Consider the following 19,514-nt stretch of genomic DNA (forward strand, 5'->3'; position numbering starts at 1 on the left):
GCCATCGTCTTTTCCCTGAAGGCAGAATGTTGGAGAGACTGGTGCATGGTTTCAGCTATGATGCTGAGGCTGTACAAAATGATCATTGAGCATTGATGATCATCTCAGCTGACTATGTTGGAGGTTCCTATAACAGGTGGAGGCACCATACCACACACAGTAATAAATGCTCTTAAGTAGTTTTACCGAAATAGATTTACCTAATTCCGTTGAACCTGTTATAACGATAAATAAAGTACTTCACTTTACTCAGTAGTAACTTAGCAACAAAGGTATTCACATTTGTCATCTGATAGATCTCATCCAAATAGGCTGCTCAGGAGCTGAAACTTGTATTGGATGAAAATACTAGGCCTGCTTCAGAGCTGAACAACTGTTTCAACACAAAAGCTGAGTCTGTGTTTTAGATAATGACTGAAAAAATAGGCTATACAAATTCTGATATTTCTTATTTCTGTAACACATCATAAAACATACGCCCACATTAAAATAAATCATTCATAAGATATGCTACAATATACACTAACTGTATTTTTTCATCTGCCAACATGCAGCTTTTGTCACAGGCCAGGGATTTACTCACAGAGCAAAGAATAAGCAACGAAAGAAGTGGAAGTAAAAGATGGTATACTGTATGTTGGCTAAAAATATCCCACTCTCTGCTTAAAGAGGGGGTATTATGCTTTTTTCAATCACATAGCATCAGTCTATATCACACTACAATGATGACGAAACCTTCTATTGGTCTGTAAATGCAGTAAATTAGAATAACTGCCTTGTATAAAATTGCTCTCTCAAAATGGCTGTAGCGAATGTCTTGAAATAGGCCTCTGTCTCTTTAAGAACCTCTGACCCTTTCCGACACGCCCCCTCCACACCTGTCTGTGGCATCAGTGGGGAGGGGGTTCTGCTGAGGAGCAGTGGTTGGTTACTCGGCTGGTTGTTACGGCTCAAAATGGAGAACCCAAAAAATAGACACAAGAGCTCAAAAATGCAACTGATTTATTTAAAGCTGGACTGGAGTCTTCAGTGCGGAGCAGGTGGTGAACTAAAAAAACAAGAAACGAAGGTAAGAATCTCAGGTAAGTATTCAGAATATCTTAAAGAATATCTTAAAGAAGCCGATCAAAAATCACCATCTCACAGGAATCAGCTTGGTTGCAGATCTTACGCAGGTGCTATCCAGAAAACTCCGCCCATGCACACACACATTCGGAGGGAGGAAAACTCAGCCCCAGAGGGAGGTGTGATACTGGTGACGAAAGCTCGGAGGCAGAGGTGGAGGCGTTCCTAGGAGGACTCGGGCAAAGCTATCCCTAAAATGGCCGCCATCAGAGTTTTTACAGATTACTCAAAAATACGTGAATGTGCCAAGGCATCACTTCAGGCATGTTTTTTAATGAGGGAATGACATAATAACATGATGTAAAGCTTGAAAAAGTCGATTATGAGTCCAATTAATGATAAGATAAATACAGGTGCTTGTCATGTAATTACACTATCATGAAAAAGTTCATTTATTTCTGTAATTCAACTTAAAATATGAAACTAATATATAATATTGGCTCATTACATGCAAAGTGACATTTGTCAAGCATTCATTTGTTATAGTTTTGATGATTATGGCTTACAGTCCAATTTTATGAGATTTTTTGATTTGGGGTTTTTACAAGCTGAGCCATAATAATCAAAATGATAACAAATAAATGCATGTAATGAGTCTATCATATATTAGTTTCACAGGTTAAGTTGAATAACAGAAGTGAATGCACTTTGTCATGATATACTAACTATATGACACGCACCTGCATACTTGCCGTTATTTCGGTCGAACTTGTCTAATGACTCAGTGGGCGTGGCTTAGCGCCAGGTGTCAGAACCCCGGAAGTAAACAAACGTGGCCGAAATTGATGAGCGTCCAAAATAAACTCAGGGGGGTAAAATGAGCGCATTAGGTTTCTTTTAGTTAAAGTAACTGGCATAACTGTCTCCAGAGCCTATTTTATTCGAGACACACATTTTTCAAATACTTAGAGGGATGTCAGCCACAGAGGTAGGTCTCAGTGCAAAGTGATCTGTGTAGCTGCCGCTGGCTCAGGCTGCGAACTACGTGTTTCTTTCATGGTGGATTTGACATTGTAGGACAGTGACATCCATTTGACCTTTTATCCCGTGAAAATGTTCGCTTACGTGGCTGATAAAAACGTCTAACTTTTGAATAACTGCAAAACAGACTGTGACAAAGAGTCTCAAGAACTAGAGAGAGATCCAGAGGAAGCCCCTAAAACATTTTTTTTCTGGAAAACATTAGCACTGTGCTTCAAAATAACTAAATAATTCAATAAAAAGGTCTAAAAGGATATATCATATATAGCTCTCTCAACACTACAACTCTTAACTTTCTTTTTTTTTTCAAGAAGGGACAGTTATCAACTCATCTCTCTCCTATTGATTGTCGGTCCATGCGCCCCACAGATCTCCCTGTGCTTGTCCTCCAGGGTTAAACACCTCCGTGCTCCTGAGTGCTGCTGCTGCATATTAAGCTGTCATTTATTCTTGCATCTATTCCTTTTATCAGCTCCACTCATCATGCAGGGAGCTTTATGGGCTCTTTAACTGTACCCCACTGTTAAATCACTTTGCTCTCATTTGTCTTTGTTCAGGTGCGGCCCCGGCTCCATCCCGGCCTTATTGCCTCGGTAATCTTTGTTTGTGCTGCCGCTATGGCCGCTGCTGTATTGATCATCCGGAAATACTGCTTCCCAGTCAAGTAAGCAAGTTCAATGGTGCGCTTTAATACCTTTCATTAAAGTAAGTCATGGGGAAATAGGAGTTACCCGTGGGCTGTTAGTTCCTAAGGTGTAAAGCAGAGCCAAAAGTTGATGTAAAGTCAGAATATAGTCATATGATCAAAAGAAAAAAGAAATGTGTTAGGTCTAGGGTTGTTCATCTGTAAAAAATAAAATTAAAAATCTATCATAGTGGCCCATTGGTTAGAGCATACATTCACAGATCCAACTTTCTTTGTGTCCTTGGGCACAACACTTCATGCACTTTGCTTTGGTGCGGTGTGTGCGACGTGAAGATAGACCAAATAAGTAAAGGAGCATAAGACTTATTAGCATGTAAGTGTTTTGTTCCTTTCTCTCTTCGTTTCTCTGCAGCGACGCCACGTACAGGTACTCGTTGCTGCAGCGACAGGAGGAGCGAGGGACCACCCTGGCAGAGGAAGGCGGCGATGGTGGGACGAGCGCGCTGGGAGAGGAGTCAGATGAGGTCGGAACACTTGCGCTTTGTGCTGCTCTCTGTCATGTGTTGCACCAAATTGAAACACCCACAGCCCTCTCTCGTCTTCGTGTTTTCACAAAACCACATTTTATTGTTTAACAGGAACTTCTAAGATGAAATTTAAAGTGGATTGCACCCTGAGCCAGGCGAAGATTAACGTGAACTGTGTGCTTTTGTTTCAAGATTTGTGTTTGTCAAATCACATTCCCGCCAGTGTTATCTCTACATTTCATTAATCATGATGTTTTATGAATTAACTTTGAATATAGGTTTTATAACACTGTGTGTGATATCTTAAGTTCACCTACCCAATATCAAGTCACACATTTAATGGGCAGCTTTTAGTTTTATACAAATTATTTTTAGGGAGTAGTGTTACTTCTGCAGTCTATCAGCAAGGAGTTAGTTCTCAACTAGACTAATTGGGGAGTCTGTATTTGATAACAATATTTTGTGTAAATTAGACTCCCTTGTCACAGATCTTGGCTATGTTTTCAAATGGGCTGATGTAAACCTGTTTTTTAAGTATTACAATGTAATGCACTTTAGGCCTAAAAGTAGAAACACCTTTGAGGAACTACTTTCTTAAACTAAGTTTTGTATTTATTTCCTTACATGAAATAAACATGATGAACACATGATATTGATGGTCAGAGTTTGTAGGTTTTATTGGACAGGACAGCTCAGGGTGAAAGGTCGGGGAGGCCTCTAGCAAATTAACATATTTTCTGCATATGTATATAATGCATATACCTTTCTCAATCTTACGTAAGGATATTTTACCATTTGATTTGCTTAAAATATATATCCCGAAACCTGACCAGTGTCCAGGAACCCCCTGAAATCCCAGGTTCCTCCTGAGGGCGGCCTGCCCCCAGGTTGGAAACCACTGCACTAGATTATGGCTGCACGTTGCATGTTGCTTTTTAGGAAATTATCCATAATATCAAAATGGTACATTTCAAATTATTAATCTGGAGATAAAAAAACAAATTACCAAAAGAAAAAACAATTATTTCTTCTTAAAAATCCAAACTCTACGGATACAAAGTTCTCAAAGATGAAAAACATGTTTGAAAGGATGGCATTTTGAAGAGTGTGCCAGTTAACATTCTCTGGGCACAATCCCATTTGAAGACTTCTCGTGATGCTGTGAAGGATGCAGCAAAACACTGTTATTGTTGAAAAGGCTTGGTTTAAGTCTTTATCTGTGCTGTTTAAAACAAGATATACATATATAAATCTAACGACATGTGTCGACTTAAATAACAGAGTCTGTTATCTCTGATACAGTAAAGCACCTTTTCTGTGTTTTCATGCAGTAAAAAAAAAAACCTCACATCTTGATGACATGGATCTATATAGAGCAAAGCACTGACATTACACATGATGGATCTGCTATTAGTTGCATATGACGCTAGTGCCATGCTAGAGCTGACATTTCAGAACACATGCCTTAAAATTACATAGATTAGTACTGTAGAGCTATCTACTGTAGGACCAGTTCTCTTTGAAATGTGTGCTCGTATACATGTTAATAATAGCTATGAATACGACTAGAGCCAAACATCCACATACTGGACATCAAAGTTGGCAGGTGCCATATTTCAAAACATCACCTTTCTCGATTGGTTTTCCATGATTACGTGCCGGATAGCGACAGCTTTAATCATTTGAGACTTTTTATTGATCTTGAGATGAAGATGTGACATTACTGCATTTGTATGTTTGGGCTTTTTATAGCGGCCCATTTACATGCCTTTTAGTTTTAAAAATAGCATTGCAGCTGCCGGTAACAGTGGGTATTTCTTTAGATAACTCCCAATACAACTCAAATAGCCTATTGAATTAAATCTTTCGCTCCATTCGCTCCATGTTCATATTGAAAACAATTACTCCACTATGTTTTATCCCCCTATTTGTAGATAACGCTGTGGACTTATTGTATCAGAAAAAGCCTGGATATTTCTTTCCACTTGCTCATTCAATCCCTGGACACTCAAAATGCCTTCTGTAGTGCACAAAGTCCCTCTGGCGGTGCACGGTGGTATTACAACATGCTATCAGAAGTATTAAAGAGTACTGTAAAAACGCAATTTAGACCCATTGAGAAACCACTATACACAACAATACTGTCTTGAGAAATTAACCAAATATTCCAGTCTATTTTAGTCTGTAGATAAGACATACTAACATAAGACATAGTTATTGAATTTTATACAAACATCTACGTATGTTCCATTCTGTGTAGTACATGCCTGATAACAGACACAGACAGGCAGATCCTATATCTTCCACAGCTGTGACTTGGCACCTGCTCTACACAGTGTCCTCTGTCGTTCACAGTATGTCTCCAACATGTCAGTCAGTGTAAAGACCTGTGATCATTACACTGCTCAGTATAGGGAGAACATCATAGAGGCTGAATGGCGTGGAACAGCAGGACGAAGGCTGCTATTGAGGTGCGACTTTAACCCACGGTAATGTTAACAGTGATGCCTGAATGTTTTGTAATAGCACTCCCGTCTCCCCCTCATATTAACCTCTTAGCCCCCACCTGAACCAAGCACATTTTCTCTAGTTTGGCCTTACACAAATCTAAAAGCTTCTTCAGAAAAGTGTCCAAATAGCTACAAAAACTAGACAAAAAAAGAGGAACAAAATAGCAACAGAAACATGACTAAAACGTGACCAAAAAAAGCAACAAAAAAGCCACGAAAAACTAGACGAAAGCGAGGATGAAAACGCAACACAAAAACGTGACAAATACGAGTGGAAAACGAGCCGAAATCGAAGATGAAAACGCAACAAAAAAGCGACAAAACAAGGGCGTAATACACAATGCAAAATTGTGCTGAGGCAAAAGATCAGTTTAGATCAGTTAAGTGGTTAAAGGAACAGGCAACCATTTTTCTATACTAAGATATGTTCTTACCTGAGCTTAGACGAGTTGATGCGTACCTGTCTGGTCTTTGTGCGTGTGTTCAGTCACGCAAAACGACCAAAGATGTTGTTAGCATTTGGCCTCTCCCAATGCATTCCTATAGCTCCAAACGAGGGTGAAGTTGGAAGCTACCACGCTGTTCCACAGGCACGCACAAAGACCAGACAGGTACGCATCAACTCGTCTAAGCTCAGGTAAGAACATATCTTAGTATAGAAAAACGGTGACCTGTTCCTTTAAGGCAGGGTTTAATCAATCTGGGTTTTTGTTTTGGTCTTATTTTTCTCAAGACAAATAAGCTTGATGAATGGTCAAGAAGACAGGTCTTTTAAAGCAGTACGAAGTAACTTGTTTACCTTAAAGGTCCTATATCATGCAAAATCGACTTTTTAGAGCTTTTAGCCATGTTGTTATGCTATTTCCTTATCAAAAACACCCCCAGAGTGGTTTGCGGCTTCATTCACACAGCTCTCAGTAATCCTCCTGAATCCTGCTCTCTGAGCAGCTGCTCCGCCCTCTCCTGGTGAACGACTGACCTGTTCAGTTGTGTCGTAACAGCGGAACGGAAGTGCTCGGCGTCTGTAATGTAATGTCTTACAGCCTGATTTTAATTTGTAAAACAGCTTTTTCATTATTTCTGTCGTAAGGGAGATGCAAAAATAAAAAAAAAGGGAAAAAAATAAAAAAAGAGGATGTGCCCAAGGTGCTTCCAGGTCAGCTGAGGCCAAAACAAACGCACCCCTGAGCGTCTGAACAGATCAGTCATGTTTGCGCTGCAGCTGAAGATGGAGCTCGTTATAACTGGACACACCTGTTCTTTATTCTTACCTAACGATAATGTCACGGACGGAGAGAAAGAAGCGCGTTTGGCTACGAGGACGAGGAGTTTATTCAACCTTTTCAAGAAGAGGCCACTTGAAGTTGTTTTTTTCTCTGGGATTCAGCGACTATCACCAAAATATTGTTTTTCTGTGACTGTCTCTGATGGATGTTTGGTGAACCTTCGCCAGAACCAAAGTGGATTAATTTTTATAACCAACGCAAGTCCCATAATGTAAACAGCGATGGACCAGAGCGGTGAGTCAATCCAAAAGCGTGTTAGCTTGTGTGTTAGCATATTAGCATGTGTGTTAGCATATTAGCATGTGTGTTAGCCATTTATGAAGCTGTGTTGCAGATGTCAACTCCGTATAACTGCATCGTGAAGTAACTTCACTTATTGCTGTTTATTTATATTACGGTAAAGTATGTGCGCAGAGAGGGGGCGGAGTTAACTGAATCGAAGCATTGTGTCTTCCGGGTTTGAAAAATACCTCCAGAAAACACTTATATTTATCACAAAAATGAGTGCTCCATAGCGGTAGAGGTACAATCATTCATATAAATGCCTATACTTAACTTTGGAATTGCTAAAATAGCATGATATAGATCCTTTAATAAATCCTTTCCGTGGTCCCTCTGGGGTTAAGTATTGATTGGATGATTGGGGGGTCTTTCATCTCCCCATGGCGTCTCAGGCCAGAAAACCACACTTGCAACTCTCCCTACTCCGACCCGGAGGCCTCAATACACACTATTGGAATCACAAAGAAGAAGCTAACAGGCTAACGGGCAAAGCTAACTGTTGGCTAGCACCACTTAAACAATATTTACAGCCAAGTATGAGTGAAATAAAATTATCTCCATTGTGTAATTGGATGTACAATATCCCTCTCTCCCTTTGTCTTTTCTGTCAGCGTAGTATTTACTCTCACGGACAATTAATGAGTGAAAAACCGCATGCTACGACACCTGCAGTGGCGTTTATAACCTCTAGGGGCATGAGGTACTTAGTACTGTTTAAATAGACCCAAGCTTAAAGTGGCTTGATGCAAGCATGGCCATTTTATACTCACTACTGCCATCTCAGGTCATAAGTGTAACTGCACCTTCTATATTAAGCTTGTGCATTACGGCAATTCGGACCCAAAAAACAACAACTTTTTGAGTGACAGTGCAGTATTTTAGAGGCAGTTGTGGTGAACAGGTCTGGGCTCATTCTACACATTAGGACATTGCTGGAACATATAGGGGGAGGAAAATACATAATTTTAACATGTTTAAACTCCGTATAGTCCCTTTAAACATAATATGAACTGAAAGCTTCCATTTTTTTCATGCAAAGTCTAAACCTCTTTCCTTTTATCTCACTGTAAACTAATTTCACAAAACGAAAAGACACAAGCTACTTTTATTGTTTAAGAACCCCCCAGTGACCCATTCTTGGACACATCCCACTTGAAAAGACTACTTTTTACAAATACGTGTCACTTCCTATGGCAGGTGTGGCCAAAACCTCTGATTCCTCCCAACTGAAATGAAGAGAAAACAGTATCAATTACTATGGGCTTTGTTATATTTGACTGTGCGCGTTGGTGAAACTTGATCACCTGGTTTGTGTAAAGTGGGTGTGTGCATCCTGGTTCAGGCTCTCAAACAAGTTTTGCGTTCAAGGAACATTAATAAAACACACAAGACATCCCAGGAGAGCTTCAGATGTCAGTGCAATCTGACTAGGATACATGTACTGTATATTCATTGTTTGGTTTGAGTGGATTTGTTAATACGTGCAGAATGAGAATTGGAGGTAAGGCACTTAAGGTTTTGGTGTAAAGATAGATAGTTGACTTTTACTCAAAACACATGACAGAAAGTCAGTTTGAAATCAGTTTGATTTCAATGTGATTTGTATTAAGCTAATGAAATCAACTGTTAATGTCTCTAAACAAAACAAACTAAACAACTTTTTTTTAAAGCTACACTCAGTAAGGGTGTGTAAGGGTTTGATTTGTTTGCACATAATTGGGAAAAATAGCTTTAATTTATAAAGCATTTTTTGATGTGGAAAGAACCGGTTCCAATAATTCCCAATCGAACCTAAAAAGTGTCATCTTTGAGGTGAATTTGATACAATATAAATTGAATGTAATGTGAAGTCATATAGTAGAAGCTTACTCTTTTGTCTTGTTTATCTCACAGTGGTATTGCAGGTCATGGCTCTGGCCATTATTGTGCTGGTAACATGGGCAATCTCCAACAACTCATTTGATGTTCACAAAACTGCGAGAGATATTTTAGGTAAATTTCTTGTCTTATTTTACTCGTTCGCCCTATTCTCTTTCAAAAATCTATGTCATTTCCAGATTCAGGCATGGATTACTTTGCGTACAAGGAAGACCAAAGTAAGTCACAATAATTAGGAGTGATAGGATTTTCCCTGGCGTAGCGACAGATGAAATTTGAACTGTGTTGTTTCAGCGACTCCGGCGCCGCCGAAAAAATGCAGTGTGGAGAAAAACTGCCCCCCAGATAGCTTCGCAGTGCGCATCAAAAGTGGAGCAGCAAATGTTGTCGGGCCAACTATATGTTTCGATGGTCAAATGTGCGTGTCTGATTTAAAGTCGTTCTGGCTGATTTATAGCTATTTATAAAAAAAAAACATTCTTATTTTTCTTGAACAGTGTGATGAGCCATGTGAAGAACAACGTAGGTCCTGGATTCAACATTGTGGTGGTGAATAGTAAGCTAACAATTATTATTAGTTCTAAATCTTTTCTTCTTTATACAGGCTTTATAAACATGTTTTCTAAACCTATGCATTGGTGTTTATGTTTTAATGACTTATGATAATGGCTGTGTATTAGAAGCTAAAACTCTTAAAGAAAGTCCAAGTCCAGCTCATTGAAGTTAGTTTAAAACTGTGTAAGGAACAACAAATAAGGAAACTTTTGTTCCGTGTGTACACCTGTGTTAATTTCGTCGACTAAAATATTTAGTCTTAATTTTAGTCAAAGTGATATGTTTGCCACTAAAATTGGACTAAAACTAAATTAAAAGTTTTTCATGAGACTAAAACTATGACTAAAATGTCCAGATATTTTAGTCGACTAAAATAATACTAAATAAAAATGAAAGGGAGAGACTAAAATCATCCAAACTTCTATTGACCGTCTGAAGGAGCCTCAGATCATGTAGATTCACAGCCAAAGGATCAACTCTGAGCTTTGTTCATGTGGAGCAGCTCCATGAAGTCAAGGAACAAGATTAAATATGACTATAATGAATATTATCAATGCAAAGTCGACTAAATTCGTCTTAAATTTAGTCGACTCAATTTACTTGCAATTTTAGTCGACTAAAACTCGACTAAAATCGAATATCATTTTTGTCAAAAGACTAAGACTAAAACTAAATTCAAATATGTTGTCAAAATTAACACTGGTGTACACCTGGCCCTCAGTTGATCTTACACAGTTTTAAAGTAACTTAAAAATGTCCTTAAAACACTACTATGTGTCCAAGAGTCCGAGTCAAGTCTTTACTTACGAGTCCTGGAAAGGGGACGTGAGTTTAGTTTGTTAGTTGTTGTCTTGTACTTAAAAGCTCTATGTGGTCACCAGCTGTCTATCATGTGTCTATCATACTGACAGATTTATAATTATGGTTTATTATTTGCAATGGTAGCTAATCTTTGAGAACAACGAATTACTACTATGCATTTTTTTATTACAGGGGAAACAGGAACCGTGGATAAATCTGGATATCTCAATTCAAAGAGTGGTCGTAAGTTGGACACTGAAATGTAAAAAACATACTTTTTTTCAACCTATTCAATATAGAAATGAATAACACTTACTAATTGATGATCTGTCGGTGTATAAGCCTTTGCGTTATTATTTACTGGTCAATGTTTGGGTTAGACTTATGTCCTGCCTAAGGATATGAGTCCATAGTTGTCATGAGGCTGCAGCGTGACACAACATCATGTAACAGCTTGTAAAAGACATGTCTCTCTGCCATGCTATTCTTATGAATAACTAAATGAACCCTCAGCCTTTGATAACATGCTACTTCTCTGACAGAATCGGAAGACATTATAAACTACCTCAGAGCGATTGAACCAGGGAAGATTGTTTTGCTTGCCACGTTCGATGACGTGACACCAAAGTGAGTAGCTGCTAGTCAAAAGAAGACAACAACCATTTTCATCTCAAAACCCGCTCCTTTTATTCACTTTCTGAATATCTTTTTGGCAGGCTGACAGACGAAATAAGGGACGTTTTAGAAAGCATGGGGAGCACTTTGATCAAGACAGTAAAAAGCAAAGACAACTGGGTGTTTGCTGGGAGACCAGGAGCTGCTGAAAAAAGCCCATTTGAAAAGGTTAGTGATCGTGTTGACTGCAATTCTGTCTGTTCTTTGCGGGGTCAGTAAAAGCCATCTATTTTGATATAAAGCAGTGAGAGGAAAAATGTTCTGATGGAAAGTCCAATGCGTTTTATGTCTTCAGATGACGATAAATGATTCGAAGAAAAACATGTATGAGGACTGGCCCGAGGTGGTGGAGATCAGCGGCTGCTTCCCCAAGAACAGTTAGATGTTACACAGTGGAACGTTATGGGTTGTTACAATACAAGTGTGGTACACTGGAGCTTATTTATTTGTGGACTGTGTTTCCCAAACAGTGGTAAGGAGAGCCCTGGAGGTACGCAAGCACTTAGCTATAATTTGTAATAAAAAGAAATGAAGCTAAAACTAAAGAGTATTTCAATATTTCAAAGCAAAATTTACAACTGACTGTGGGTCGACTTGAGCTGCATAAGAGGACACAAGAATGTGTTTCTCTATATGTGAACATGTCACTCCTTATCTACCCAAGGCCTGCACTAGAACTTATAAGAATTTGACAGATGCAGTAGCAGAGAATCCCTTTCGTTCTTGCCTGACCAGCCATCTGCTCCCGCTTTATGTGTCTTCGTAAAGAATAGGAAAAGCGTGTATTTTGGCTGGCCAACAACAATTTATGATTGGAGCACATGGACCTCAAGTCAAGGCAAAAAGTAGTTAGGAACCACTGATTTACACTATGTTTTGAAGGCTGGAATGTGTTGCTTGAATCTTGTTCAGAGGTGGTGGTTGTGTTGGCTAGTACCCATTTTAGGTTAAACAGCAAAACTGGGAATCAGACTATTTTAACACCTGAGATCCCATTTAGCATTTAGTCACAGAGCTTTATCTGAAGGACCCCAGCACTATTTCACTTATTTGGAATGAATTGGGGATAAATTATTGAGGCAGTCTTTGGTTTCGAGGATACTGATTTTAGCCATAAAGTCCCATCTGTACAAACAACCAAGAATAAGAATCAAAAGACCCTCTAATATTTTATAACAGGGTATGGCCGACACTATCCAGTATCCACAGTGCAGTGATTTGATTTTAAACTCGTTATGGGCGACAGGAGCTGGTGGGGTCACAGTTAATCTTTCATATCCAGCATAGTGTGGCTTCACTTTGCGCTTGGCCCTGTCACTTTTGATCTGTCTCATGGTCTGAGCACCACCCCTCTGAGCTCCTCTTTTCTCGGGGCCCGGTCTTCCACGCGACTGCAGCCTATACCCCCGGAGCAATGCCACAGCTCACGGCATGCGTCTGCAAAGAAACTGGAACCTGGGGCCGCGAATCTATCCACAATGACAAGACAGTGCAGGGGTCATCCAGAGAATTCAAAATATACATATATTATTATTATTATTATATCGCCAAAAGTATTCAGTCACATGCTTGGACTCGTGTATAAACTAAAGTGACATCCCATAATGATGATAGTGATGTCAGTCCAACCAATTGTGAGGGCTCTAGACTGCGACCAAAATGCTGCATATGCGACTATTTTTAAAGAATAAAAAAAATAAGTGGTAGCATCTGTGCGAGCAAAAAAAAAGAAAGTCTAATAGGCTTTAAGAGGAGTGCTACAAACAATGTTATAAACAGCGTCTCCAGAGCACTTCTCTGAGAGAACACGCACACGCACACACACACTGCACAAACACACACACACACACACACACACCCAAGCTTCTACTATTATTGAAGAAGTCCGCTGGTGTTCAGGCTAAACGTTTTGTCCAGGAAAGTGCCCCGCTCTCCCTGTTTGTCCGAGGGACAGGTGAAATACAGGCAGCAACAGAGGCCACGTGTCCCGACATGAATCAGATTCCGCTCCATTTAGGCTTTAGGCTAAAACAATTCTATGACTAAAACAGGTACTTTTTGACTGTGATTAATACGGTCATAATTGGCAGTATTACATAATTTTCAAAGTGAATATCCAGCAAGTGACAGTGATATTGCAGGTCAAGGAAAATTAATAATAATGGATTGAAAACACAAAATTAAAGCAGAACAATGCAAAATATATATATATACAATCACTCTATTATTAATATGAAAAACTCAATTTTAAAAAGTTTTAGCATTATCTTAATCATTGTTAAGATCAATATTAGTGATTTTGAACATGTTTATAACTGTCCTTGTTTTAATTTATTAAAATGGTGAATTTTGTCTCGAGTCTGTGCGACCAAATGAAAAAGTTGGTAGCACCAGCGCTACTAAAATAGAAGTTCGTCTGGAGCCCAACTCTCTTGGGAAGGCTGTCCACAACATTTTGGATAAGTGTAAATTTTTTATCATTCTTCCAAAAGCTCATTTGATGGATTTCTTAAGACGAGAAGGCCTGGGCTCAGTCTCTGCTATAATTCATTCCAAAGGTGTTCTTTTGGACTGAGGTCAGGACTCTGTACAAGCGAATTAAGGTGATACTGCGTCAAACTCTCGTCCATGCTTGGTGCACTTGTGCTCACCAGAAAGAGCCATTCCAAGCATTCAGAGTTCCTTTCACTGGATCTAAGTGGCTAAGTGCAGCTCCTTTATTCCCCATCCACCAAACTTTAAACTTGGCCACAATGCAGTCAGAAGTACTGTTCTCCTGGCAACCGCCAAACCCAGACTCGACCCCATTTTTTTTATTTGACCTTTATTTAACCAGGGAAGTTCCACTGAGATTAAGAATCTCTTATTCAGGGGAGTCCAGGCCCCACAGGGGAACCAGGACTCCCCTGAAAAAGAGATTTATGCAAGGCCCACACAGAAAGGCCCAGTCCAGGTCAGATTCGGACCCAGGATTTACGACTCCAGAGAAGTCCACTTCTCTAGAAGCCCCGGGCGCTGTGCTTTACACCACTACGTCTGGCGCTTGTTGATGCATGTGTTGAATGCAGCTACCAGTTCTGTGTTATTCTCTTGTATGAATTGTGCTCTACAAATAAACTTGCCTTGCCTAAACATGATAGAATTGCTTTATGCTTTGAATTCACATTATAACACTTGCCTATCAGTAGCATCTAAACAACATATTCTTGTAGCCTCTATTCCCAGAGTTAGATACACAGTAAAAGGCAAGTTTGCTTAGTGGCAGGCCCATTGTCTTCATCAAAAGATGGTGGCCCAAACAGGCACTACTTACACAAATAGTGGGGTTGATCATCTGACGTCTTCCCTGGTTACATTTAAGGAATATCTTTTGTAGATTGTTATGTGTTTGGTCAAAGGATGAACGCAGATTGCAAGATTTTTATAGATTGAACAAAGTGGTTTTCTCACTTTTATATCCTAAAAATGTTGAAAGAATTATCATTGTATGTATAAAAGAGAGATTTTTTTCTTAGTAAGTCCTTCGGTGAAGAAAATCAATTCTTTGTTGATGCCGGAAGGCAAAGGCTTATAATGGAGTGTTTCAAATAGCCCTGACCTGGAACAGATGGGGCCACAGCAACTCAAGGCCACACTATGGCACTATTAGTTAGCAAGGTGTGCTTTATAAAGGGGCCACTATTGCATAGACAACAGTATCATTGCTTTCCAACACAGTCTTAAATTATTTAAAACCTTCCATTTAGTATAATGTTTTTGGATATAAAAATTGGCTATGTCTTTATTTTTAAAGCAATGAAAAAAATATTACAATTCAGTGTTTGGCTAACTTTAAATGTATCATGTATAATTATGATTAACAGTCATAAGCTACATCACCACACATCATTCATCAGTCTGGTTTGCAAGACAAAAGAACTTAGAGAAACAGTTTAAAACAACAGACACAATAGAAGATCAAATGTAGCCAACCACTAGCTCAAAAGGTTTGAAAGAAAAATGTGGCCAAAAGGATTCAGGGAATCACGTTGGTTATTGACTTTTGTCTTAAAGGGATATTTCAGGATTTTTGACACAGGGCCTCATTTCCTAGTTATCCAGAGTTTTGCTGATTTCTGGAGATATTTTTTTTTTGTAAGTCATGCACTTCTTATATTTGAAGAGTTTCGTGGTGCTAGGCTAGTGCCTGGCTAGCGCATTTCTATGGTATCAGCTAGCCTGCATTAAAAACAGTCTTACGCACTCCACAGAGCATCTGAGGCAAATCACGATATAATTGTCTGTGTTGATAAAATAATTTTTGGAATATAACTCACCTTGCATCACATGAATGATCGCATTTTGAGGGACTATTTTCTAGAAGCGGATGCTGCTCAAATATAAGTTGTTTTAAATGCAAAATGGTTAAAAAATATTCTGATATATATATATATATTTTCCACACCCTGTCAATTACGTTATGCCTTTGAAATAATAAATAAGGCTGAAAACAGTTCTTTTTGCCCATGCATATGAGTGAACGTTTTTTGTCTGCACTCTTGCCTTTTACTGTCATTGATTAATTTTATGCTGATGTTTTTATTGATTTTATTTGTTTTCTGTCATTTTATGCAACTGTGAAGCACTTTGAATTGCCTTGTGTATGAATTGTGCTCTACAAATAAACTTGCCTTGCCATAAATAAAAAGATTAATAAATAAATGAAGCTGTTGTTATTATGCCTTCAACCAGCAGAGGGCAATAGAGTTGTTTTTTTTCCTAATAATGAGATCGTACCAGACAGACTGAAGCCAGTACCATAGATTAAACTACAACAGGCCTCTAGGACTATAGCATCATTTGAAGTTTAGCCTAGTCAAATTCGGTGCTGTATCCTCACTTTATGTATTGTATAATCGATGGTTTCCTGAGTCTGTCCTTAGCGAGTTTCCAACTACTATTTTGATTCATGTGCGTGTCCATAGTGAGAGCAGTTTAAGATGTTTTCTGCATGTTTTTTGTTTTGTTTTGTTTTTTAACATGAGACAAAAACTGGACATACAGTGCATAGACAAGGATGTTTTAATTTCAGTTCCTGCATTTGTTTTTCCGTGGGTACAAATCATCCATCTTTTTTTCATTTTTTTTTCTTGTTCAGTATCCCATGATGCATTGCATCCATACATGTGTATCTTAAAACAGTCTTTACAAAAGGATATACAATATGTACTTATATTTATATATATAATATACATGTGTTTTTATGCATTTGGATGTGTTTGTAATGGGTAAAGTAAGCACTACAAAACCCAGCCAGGTGGCAACAAATCCTAGATAAGGTCAACAAAAGGTCGTCATTGAACAGATAGAGCCAGGATCGAAAGTCTAAACACTGGCTCCATTAGGGTGAACACAAGCCCTTCACACACTGTTTGCATATTTCCATGATTACAGTCAGATCCCAGAGAGATTTCCTTGTTCTTAGACAATAGACCTGGGTTGGGATTAGTGTTTTGTGTGGGTGTCTTTTTTAATGTGACTTAACCTACAGCAGTATAATAGGATATAAACAGTTCTAAAATGATTAGTGTGTGGTGCATTAGGACACCAGCACTTTGATTCATTTGATAATGATTTTGATGGCTCTTTTTTAAAATTAATAACTTGTTTTTTCCTACATGTCTTCCTGGTCCATTGGAAACTGGGGGAGTGCATATTGTTTACTTTAGTTTTGGTGGCACATTGGGGGATTTTCTGAGTAAATGTGTGCATCTGCAGAAAACACAGGCTGTGAATAAACATACACAAACTGTCACTTAAATAGAGACTTGACCTCCACGGCCAAAAGATACGTCCACTGTGCTGTGTTGTACTTGTCCACGACATTACTTCAGGTGTTACTCACTTCACATAATATAGTTCAAAATTACAATATTACAGAATTTCTCAATACAACAGAGTAATAATAATCATGTGTGTTATAATTGATCATCTTTATGTAAAAAAAAAAAAATATTTACCAGGTCATGCAGACATGTAGACCAAAACTTCTTCCACTAGAGGTGCACAGCACAGAGCAGGGAGAGCGCCCAGACTGAGATCCAGCCAATCAGTGCAGCGAGAGCGATGGCTGTGGGGTATTTTCAACATAACTTTGATCATAAGACACACAAAAGGTTCAGAAAGCATTCAAGCCCCTCTACTTTTATCCCTATGTTATTATGTTGAAATATGACACTGAAATATGAAGTGTATTTTCATTGGTTTTGAGGCCACACTTCTCTGATCATGAGAGGAATTTACAACGGCCCTATTTTTTTTTTTTAATTTTATGAGTATTAAAAAAAAAAAAAAAAAATGTTCAGGTTAATTCACAATTTTGTAAATGTAATATGTTGTTATCAGTCTAGTATCAAACTGCTACATAATACATAAGAGTTTAAAACAATTCTGAACCAATTTGTGGACTTTCCCCAAGTCTTTTCCAATTTTCTATGACAAAAAGGACAGATTTTTTTTTTTCCCCTGAGGATCTCAGTTTGAGCCTCTGACAACAAAACAGTCAAAAAACAAAATAAAGTCTTCTTTTGATTTTCTTGTCAGTGTCTTTTCCAACATGAGCATGCAGACACTTTGAATCAGAAACACTCGCCACCATCCCAGTCTGAGCCAGAAAATACAACCTGCAAAGCACCAAGATAGTATCACCTATCCACAGTGCTTTGAACCTAAAATATGTCTTACACAACGCAACCGTGGGGGAAGAAATGCTTAAAAATAATGATCGGTTGTAGGCTGCCAGTTGTAATAGAAAAAAAAACTGAAACTGTAGCTCAGGCTGTAGATTATCCATGTCCAAGAGGCTGGAAAATTAGATCTGGGCAATACAAAGACAAAATGAAAACAGATAACAATCGCGAGGAGAGCATGGGGCTGACAGCTGTCGACTCACTTTATAGCGTCTTTTTCATAGTTACTGGAAAGGACAGAAGAACACACGAACAAGGAAGGGTGCACTTGTATGGATAGTGGTGCAACTTGAACGTAACACAGTCAAGGCTATGCTGTATTACTCAATGTTTTTGTCCCTGAAAACTAAATACATTTTCTAAAACATATTTGACCAGTGGTGGAAGAAGTACTTATTTCAGATACAGGCGACAAAAAAAAAATGCATGTAAAGTTAAACATATTGGATGTAAATAGCCTGTGTTAAAATTGTGAAAGAGTTAAATGTGCTTCATTTGAATGAAGAACTATGCTATTCATATCAGGAGAGACAGAAGAGACTGAATGTGCCGCTGGTGTTTTCTGACTATTATTCTGATCATTATGGTAATGGTAAATGGTCTCAACTTAAGTAGCGCTTTTCCACCTACATTAGGCACTCGAGGCGCTTTACAGCAAGGAACCATTAACCCATTCACTTTCATTCATACACCAATGTACGCAGACACTGGAGGCAAGGTATGTGAGGTGTCTTCAGAATGACAGTGTGCACCTTCAGGAGGAGGGATTCGAACCGCCAACCTTCCGATCATGATACGACCCGCTCTACTAACTGTGCCACCGGCTACAAATATCCGATCCTGAACCGATACTAGTTTTGGCTCTCAACGCCTTAAAAACTCAACTTTTACCACCTAGATCTAAGTGAACATTGGCATGCTGTATGTCATCGGAAAGCTAAGATCCAAGAGAATTCAAGTGAGTTAGTTTCAACATCCGCCACTCCGACATTTTGTGTCATCGCCACACAAAATGTGGCATCAGTGTGCTAAAGCTAGCATGCTAAAGAAAACTAATCAAGACTGGGACAGAAATGAACATAGAAATACCTAAAGTAGCCCAATAAAAAAAGAAATCGGCAACTGCTGAAGCCAAGTGTTTATATTTTAGTTGAAGAAATAACTGATCTAACATATTTGCAATGATCACTTCATGTGAGTTGTTTATATTAATGTAACCTTAAGCTTGTCATACACCCAAGGATATTTAGTGTAGAAAAGTCCAGTGCCATCCATTTTTTTTTTTCCATCCATTTTCTTCCGCTTTATCCGGGGCCGGGTCGCGGGGGCAGCAGTCTCAGCAGAGATGCCCAGACTTCCCGATCCACACACACCTCCTCCAGCTGTTCTGGGGGGACCCCGAGCCGACACCAGGCCAGCTCGGAGACATAGTCCCACCACCGTGTCCTGGGCCTTCCACGAGGCCTTGTCCCACTAGGACATGCCTGGAACACCTCCCGAGGGAGGCGGCCAGGAGCCAT

General features: G+C 39.0%; 1 protein-coding gene across 1 annotated transcript; it reads left to right on the top strand.

Annotated features, from left to right (window-relative positions):
• Positions 1 to 2,038: 2,038 nt before the first annotated feature.
• On the top strand, positions 2,039 to 11,648 carry LOC306979635 (protein FAM3C; the record flags this gene model as incomplete). Its single annotated transcript, XM_079578658.1, has 10 exons — positions 2,039 to 2,053; positions 2,664 to 2,770; positions 3,165 to 3,241; positions 9,415 to 9,453; positions 9,530 to 9,653; positions 9,733 to 9,791; positions 10,784 to 10,834; positions 11,134 to 11,218; positions 11,308 to 11,434; positions 11,562 to 11,648. The coding sequence occupies 10 exons, from the start codon at positions 2,039 to 2,041 to the stop codon at positions 11,646 to 11,648; spliced, it is 771 nt and encodes a 256-aa protein (XP_079434784.1).
• Positions 11,649 to 19,514: the final 7,866 nt, after the last annotated feature.

The sequence above is a fragment of the Gobius niger genome (assembly GCF_951799975.1).
Source record: "Gobius niger genome assembly, chromosome: 20".
Lineage (NCBI taxonomy): Eukaryota > Metazoa > Chordata > Actinopteri > Gobiiformes > Gobiidae > Gobius > Gobius niger.